This window comes from Abrus precatorius, unplaced genomic scaffold (genome assembly GCF_003935025.1).
Source record: "Abrus precatorius isolate BTA unplaced genomic scaffold, Abrus_2018 Scaffold8, whole genome shotgun sequence".
Lineage (NCBI taxonomy): Eukaryota > Viridiplantae > Streptophyta > Magnoliopsida > Fabales > Fabaceae > Abrus > Abrus precatorius.
In genome coordinates, this window is record NW_020874428.1 from 16,256,292 (window position 1) to 16,264,519 (window position 8,228).

General features: G+C 33.7%; 1 protein-coding gene across 1 annotated transcript; it reads right to left on the reverse strand.

Moving 5' to 3' along the window:
• Positions 1 to 1,982: 1,982 nt before the first annotated feature.
• On the reverse strand, positions 1,983 to 7,909 carry LOC113846440. The gene is given in 7 exon segments (XM_027474725.1): positions 1,983 to 2,144; positions 2,147 to 2,217; positions 3,142 to 3,250; positions 6,519 to 6,546; positions 6,642 to 6,853; positions 6,962 to 7,076; positions 7,529 to 7,909. Coding segments are annotated over 7 exon segments (810 nt in total). The 5' UTR covers positions 7,778 to 7,909; the 3' UTR covers positions 1,983 to 2,118.
• Positions 7,910 to 8,228: the final 319 nt, after the last annotated feature.

Genomic DNA, 8,228 nt, shown 5'->3' on the forward strand with positions numbered 1-8,228 from the left:
AGATTTGGATCAAGGTAGATGTATTAAGGATAGAGAAGGAAAAATTTTGGTTTCGAATTAAGACAGTAAAAACAAATGGGAGAAATATTTCTCTAAACTTTTACGACAAGGAGCAAATGGAAATATAGCAAGATTAAAAGTGCAAGTAAATGATATCAATTTAATATATTATCATAGGATTCAAGTTGGAGAAGTGAAAGAAATTTTTAAGAGGATAGACAATGGTAAAGTGTTTATCCTCGATAATGTTCCTATTGAAGTATGGAAAAATAAGGACTTAGTGACTCACTAAGCTCTTTAATGAGATTTTGAGATCTAAGAATATGCCAAAAGAATGAAAGAAGAACACTTTGATTCCTATTACAAGAACAAGGTTGATATTCAAAATTGTGCAAACTAAAGAGGAATTAAACTTACGAGTCACACTATGAAGTTGTAGGAAAATATGATTGAACATGGACTATGGGAGGAAATTGATATTAGAGAAAAATAATTTAGTTTTATGCCAGAAAGGTCTACAATAGAAGTTATATCTTTTACAAAAGATTATGAAGAAGTATCTTTGCAAAGAAAAAAGATTTACATATGATTTTTATTGACTTGAAATAAAGTATATGATTGGGTTATAGAAAGACTTTAAAAAAGAAAATGGTCAGTGTAACATATATTTAGACTATACAAGATATATATGAGGGAGTAATTATATGTGTGAAAACTTCTCAAAACACATCTAAAGACTTTCCAATAAAGATAGACTTACATCAATATTTCACTTTTAGCCCTCACTTGTTTAATTTAGTTGTAGACATTCTTACAAGTAACATATAAAATATTATCTTTTAATGCATGTTCTTTATAGATGACATAATGTTGATTGAGGATTAAAAAAACAGAGGTTAATACTAAACTTGAGTTATAAATGAGAACTTTAAAATCTAAAGATTTTTATTTTTGTAGAAATAAGACAAAGTATATCTATTATAAGTTTAGTAAAAAATAAGATGAAGATCATGAGTTAGAAGTTAAAATTTGAGATGATATCAATCTCAAATTTCCAAGTTGAAGTACGCAGGATCAATTATCTAAAATGATAGAAAAATTATTAAAGATGTCATTCATAGAGTACAAGCTAAGTGATTAAAATAAAAATAAAGATGTCATTTATAGAGTACAAGCTAAGTGATTAAAATAAAAATAAAGATGTCATTCAAATTTAAAAAGAAAGATTTACCATACGTGCAATATGACTATGTTACATGATAACGAATGTTAAGTCTTAAAAGAATAATATGAAAAAAAAAAAGAATGATATGAATAAGAATATCAAAGTGAATGAATAGTCACACAAAACTGTAAAAAATAATTAATAATATATATATAGATATTATAATAACACCTATAGTAAAAAAAATAACTAAAAATTATTTAAAGTAATTTATTTAATCATATATAAATAAGATCTTTAGATATATTAAATTTCTAAAATAATTTAATCATGTTAAAGAAGATTCAAAAGAATTTAAATAAAATTATTAAAAGAGACATTTGAATTAACTAAATTTCTAAATATTTTATTTTTCTTTATTATATTATTAATTCACTCTTTAAATGGCTATTAACTTGAGACGATTAAATAGAAATTCTAAAGAGTCAACAAGATAGAATGGGTTACAAGGATACGATGGTAACATGATTCTTTCTTAATGTTATGTTGTAAAGAATAATTTGTTAATTAAAAAACAATTATACTAAATAATACTTGTCAATAAAAACTAGGCTCGATTGTGATAAGATTTCACTTGGTTTAAAAACGTTAACTAGACCTGTTTTTCACATGAAAATTTAGTAAATTGTTAACATACATCCTCACAATAAAACTTAACTTCAACAGAGTAAGTAAAACACAGGCATTAAATCATTCGATAATCAAATATTCAATACAATTTGTTAGAAGCCAATGTGAGATTCACTGACAGTGATAGAAAAGAAAACAAATAATTTTATTTACAAATTATTTACATTAGCTAGATCTTGTGGGAAGCAATTAATAAATCGGGTTATACCCAGACAAGGCACTGTAAGCTCCATGCACTAGCATTCATTATACATTTGCCATGGTCATGGAACAGCCATATTTAGAGAGCCTGAAGAGCAAGTTTACTGCCTGAATGAACCCCCTTTGCGGCAACTCTTAACAATGCACGTGTTTGGTAAATCCTGTTATCAAAATATAAAAAAATAAAATTAAAAAAACAATAAAAAGTTTGTAAAGGAAACCATTGCCATTAACATACAGTTGCTAGTACGTGATTATAATGAAACCTAAAGATAAAAATCAGTGTCCAGCAGATGGCTCAGGTTTAGCTAGAGCAAAAGTGCAAAACCAGGGTAGACCTCGCTAAACAAGTTCCTAGGGATGTTGGATTTCTCTATAATTCAATGTCATTTCTTTGACTTGAAGAGAATCCCTTCTTTACTCAATCGGGAAAATAAAGACTTGGAAATTTAAGTTGCAAAGGAGAGAATAGAACGGCATTCCACACTGATGTCAACATGATCTCACCTTAATTAAATTTGCAGAGAAGACAAACAACTTAGAACTTCCTACAATTAAAGAGTTGTTTAATCTGATGCATCCATCATAAGTTCCTCATATTTATTACAGTTTCAATCTTCATTGTATTTGATGAGGATGAGCATTAATCTGTACAAACTTGCATAATTTCTCTCCACAATGATACGTTGCAAACTTGATCCATATGAACTTAATTAATTTCTCTCTACAATATGTTGCGTACACCAAATGCCAAAGTGTTCGTGCGCACACACACATGCATGCAAGCATATGAGGAGGTCCCCCTGAAATTCTACATATCTGTTTGTTGTACACCCTTGGTAGATTATACCAGCAGTAAAAGCCTGTCTTAGTGTGTAACTCTCAAATATTTGTACTTTGTAAGACATACATAGTTAAATTTAAAATATCACAGGAAAAGAAAGCATTGAAATTATTTTAGAACCCTTCATCAATTTTCATCATGCCATGAATCTGTCTTTGTCATGTCCAGGAAAACACGGTATACAAGCATGTTCATGAAAGCATAATAACAGTTTGAGAGAGAGAGAGAGAGAGAGAGATACCCTGCCAAAGTAAGTCCCCAGGTAGATAGAGTATAAAACAACTTTCCAGCATGCCAAATATCTAACATCTTTTCCAATTTGCTTGTACTATGCAATGCTTTGGATAGTGCTGTAATCAGATAATTTCAATATGAGATACATTTTGTTACTTTTAATCACAACGGTAAAGAGCAATAGTTGGGATGCTTGATTCAAAATCATATCAATGCAAATATTGTGAATGGTAGAAAGGAGAATGAATGAAATAATTAGTAAGTCTACAGTACAAGACCAGACTCTGAAAGCAAGACAGTGGTTTCCAGCTTCAAGGATCATAAATTTTGATATACAAGACATTATATCTAGAAAGAAATAGAAAGAAATCATTATGTTGAAAGAATATAAGAGAAAATAGTATTTGCCTCATCCAGAATGGTTAAAAGGAACTTTATCCACTTGAAACCATTCATGTTGATCTGTAGGCACCACTTAATGACTCAACAGTTACAAGTCACAATAAAACATGTTTACAGTTGCCATAAACAACGGTTTCTGATATATGAATGCTAGACTAGAATGTAGGGAGAACAGCAGGGAGGGAAACAATTAAGAAGAATGGAGATGAATTCTGGTAATTCTGTTATTGAGAGTCAGGGAACAAGGAGAATAGTAGAATACTCCCCTTGCTAGGGTAAGGCCCTTAAAAGTTAAAACTGAGAAATCTCAATTAACAAATGATTATTCCAATCTGACCAAATCTGTACACTTTCCACCTATTTAACCTTCCATACATCCTAACTTCCCAAACTACTCTTATAACTACCTCCCTACCTAACTAGCCCCCAAGTTCCTGATGTTTATCCGTCAGGAGGTAATATGGTCACATATTGATTGGACCTAACTTGGCTTTAATGGGAATTCAGTGATGCACTGTTGGTTTGGAGGAAACCTCTTGGTCACCAAGAAGACAAATATAATACTTCTGGAGTAGGTTGTAGGGGAAAATTTCATTAGTTCCATCCTTCACTTCCCTACAGGCTCATTCATCCTTGCACTGAAAACTTATCGAATGGAAGCAGCTTCCAGTGTAGATACTTCCTGCAGTGCTTTGGGAGAAAACAAGGCTTTAGATAAGCAAGGATCCCCCTTCACCTCTACAATCTGCTCTTCATGCGCAGATGTCAGAGCCAAATTTCTCCATTTTACTTTCACATCTCCCAGTGTTGGTAACCATGCCAGCCCTCAAATTACATTCACTCCTCCCAATTCAAACAAATAAAAATCACCAGAAATGCATATTCAGCCATCTGCAGCCACACGTCTCTGCAACACCCTTGTGACACCCTTATATAGCCATGCCCAAAGCTTACTTCGTAGGAGGAAGTAGGGGTCAGTTGCAAACTAGAAGTATGGATACAATAATTTACATGGATAAGGGGATATGACAAATTTACAAAATTTTAGGTCAAAACATAGTTATAATACAAAACATAAAATAAGTAAAAAATAATATAAAAACAGAAATCTTAAGCAAAAGAGAATTTTAATTTTAGCAAGTCATTTTAGACATGATAAAATGAAATCATTTTTATAATTATTAAAGTAATCTCATCTCTATTGATTAGAAGTTCAAAAAAAATTTAAAAATCGCAAAATATAAATAGATGTGTCTGACATAAATATGTATCCAACTTGATATGACACAGATACAACTACTGTTTTTAAGTATCCGTGCTTCCTAAGGCAAACCCAATTTTTGAACCAGTTCATGGGCAAGAAAATGGCTTCCAAGTTCTGACTATACCCTGAAGTTTCATTGTTTGCGTCTGGGCTGTTTCCTTCCTGACTAAATGGACAGACAGATCCAACCAATTGCAGGAAGCCTCAAAAGATATTTCCTCTTCCTTCTTTAGTTGTTCATCTTTAGCAAGAATGTTGACTGCCATGTTTTTCTCAGGGCAATTCTATGCAGGTCCAAATGGTAGTCCACCATTGGGAGCAATAACCTTCCTCTCTTCTCTTGACACCTCCCTCAGATCATGCAGTTGTATCCACCTTCGCATCTCTTGGCTCTGTCTTCCCATAACATATCTCAATAGCAGGTCCTCTGAAGTTGCTGACACGTGCCACCAAAACCTCAAATTCTTGGATGTACTCCACAATCCCCTTCTGATGCAATGGCAACAATCTTTTGTAGATGTTCCCAAGGCTACAACTATCAAATCTTCACATCAATGCTGCTCTGAAATTCTTCCATGTCATGTTTGTGGTTTTCTTTATCCAAAAATGAAACCAATGCACTGCAGTCTCATCCCTACTGATGAAGCCTTATTGCACTTTCTCAAAAGGTTTAATTAGCTGTACTTAAAAAAAGTACTCTGCCCTGGCAATTCACACTAATGGATCCCCACCTTCAAACATAGTTAATTCAACCTTTCATGCCCAAGAACGTAAATCTTCACCAGTGCATACTGCATTTGGATAAATTGCTTTCTGTGTGCTCTTTGGTGTGCATGTTCAATGGAACAAGATTCTAGGCTAGCACCTGCAGTTCATTGGTGTTGTCATCCTCCAATTCAATCCCATATTATTGCATCCAACGGCCTGAGTTACTTAATGACATCAATTCCTTCCACATTTTTTTTTTATCTCAAACAATTGTGATCAATTCTTGTTAGTCATCGTCTTCAGGAATTCCAAGGAAGACTCAAGAATTTTTAGCCTCAACTCCATTCTTGCCAACAGAAGATCTGGCAGGTTAGACAAATCGATAGCGACCCATACAATCACTGGACTAGAGAGTAGTGAAATAGCAAAGACAGAATGAATAGAAAAGAGATCTGGCAGGTTAGACAAATTGATAGCAACCCATACAATCACTGGACTTGAGTGTAGTGAAAATAGCAAAGAATGAATGAATTGAAAAGAATGGAGAAGATTTCTGGTATTTCTGTTACTGAGAGCAAGGGAACAAGCACAACTCTTACTCTTACGAGGGTAAGACCCTTACAACTGAGAAACCTCAGTTAACAAACTTTTATTCCAATCTGAGTAATTTGACACTTTTCACCAATCTGAACTTTCTTCCCGTGTAACCTTCTAACTACTGTTATAACCATCCTAACTAATCCCTAGACTCCTGGTTTTTATTCCGTTGGGAATCAATCCTCCAAATCCCACCCTCAACATTCTGTTGAGGCTGGGCCTCGCTAAACAATTTCCTCACCAAGCATAAAAAAATAAATGGATTGGAAAACCTTTACCCAATCCATTTGAGACAGAGAAAATTATAAGCTTCAATTCTTGATCATTTCTTAGTTCTTACAATTAGGGTGAAGGAACACTAAAGAAAAAACCATTCCAGATATGAAAAATTGAAAATCTGACAGAAAGCTCACCTTTCTGCAGTTCCTCTGGTGACATATTCTACAATTATAACAAGGAAAATAATGTCAGAGACAGCAAAAGAAATAAATAACAGCGCGTATCTGTACACATAGACACTGCACGCACGCACATACCAGAGCTTTTGGGTTTGACAGAATGCATCTGGCCATAAAGTTGGCAACGCCATCAACCACATGCTCCTCACCGATGACTAAGTAATTCTCATCATCAATTCCACCCCATTCCTCAACACTAATAGGATCCGTCTCATCTGTAACCCAAACCCACCAACTGGGTTCTTGAGAGTCAACATTGACCAAAATGTCAGCGGATTGAAAATCAAATTCTGTCAAATACCAACAAAAAACACCAGAAAATTGTCAAAATCTAACTGGTTCAAAGCACACAATTCACACCTTCAACAGCAGATAATTTTAAGTTTTTAACAAAATACCAGTGGCCTCCTTAAAAGGAAATTGATTTCCTCCGCTCGCAGTTTCCTGTTGTAGGAGCTTGAGCCGAGTCAGGTACTCATCAGACCTCAATGTAGCAACTAACCGGTCATTCAACTACAACCAAATATCCCCCAAAACATTAAAAGTGAAAAGTAAAACACGATGAAAACACCCAAAACGCCATGCAGCCAAACTAATAACCCTTGGAGTGAAATTATGGAAATGCTTACTATTTTGTAAACGTAGGTGAAATAATGTAGCACAAAATAATTTCTACCCAATTACTAAAAAGTATAACAGCTATCAATTCACAAACCAACCTTTTTCTCCCTGAATAAGCCTCTTTATTTATTAGTATACCCACAAGTATAAACTAAAAGGGCATGAATGGTTAGGTAAAGTGCAACTAAACAATTTTCTTTCCAATTATTAAGGAAAGTGTATTATCCAATTTAAAATAACATAAAATAAAAATCCTAGATGGAACTGAAATACCCAATTTTCTCTTAAAAAACAAATTTGTAAGAGACAATAATAGAAAAAGGATAAATGAGGTAGATAAATACATCGGGAGGACAATTATTGAGGAAGCAAGGTGATTCGGAGAGGTTGTGAAGCAGCTTCAGATTCTGGTCGAGCAAGTTCCTGAGGCGTCGATTCTCCGATCGCAGAGATTCCAAATCTTCATCGGAGGGGCAGTTATCGCCGGCGGTGACGGGATGGTTGTTTTGACGGCGATAGTGGGTGTGTTCGACGGCGGTCAAAGCGACGTCGGCAACCTCAAGCACCGTCTTCGCCACCTCTACGCTTCGCATGGTTTGATTTTGACTTTTTTCAGAATTGGATCTCTGGCGTGGGGGAATATTTTGTATCGAGTTACTGTTTTCGCAAGAAACAGGTTGTCGTCGTTTACGTGTGGTGAAGGTTTGAGGATGAGACCGTTTTGTCGTTTTGAACCCAGCCGTTGTGAGGGCCAGTTCGTTTGGGTATACCCTGTATGCTTTTTCTTCACGTTTAATATTAGAAAAACTATACTTAATTTTGACAATAAGCGCTGGTAAATTTTATTTTATTTATAATAATTAATAATAAAATTATTATAAAAAATGAGTTTTATAATTAATTGATTTTTTTAAAATATCATTAATTAATAAATTATCGTTTAATTAAAATTTATTAACATGATAACATATTTTATATTATTATCTAATTATATATTACGATATTTTTTTAATTATTTGATAATGTGAAAAAATTTATATTACA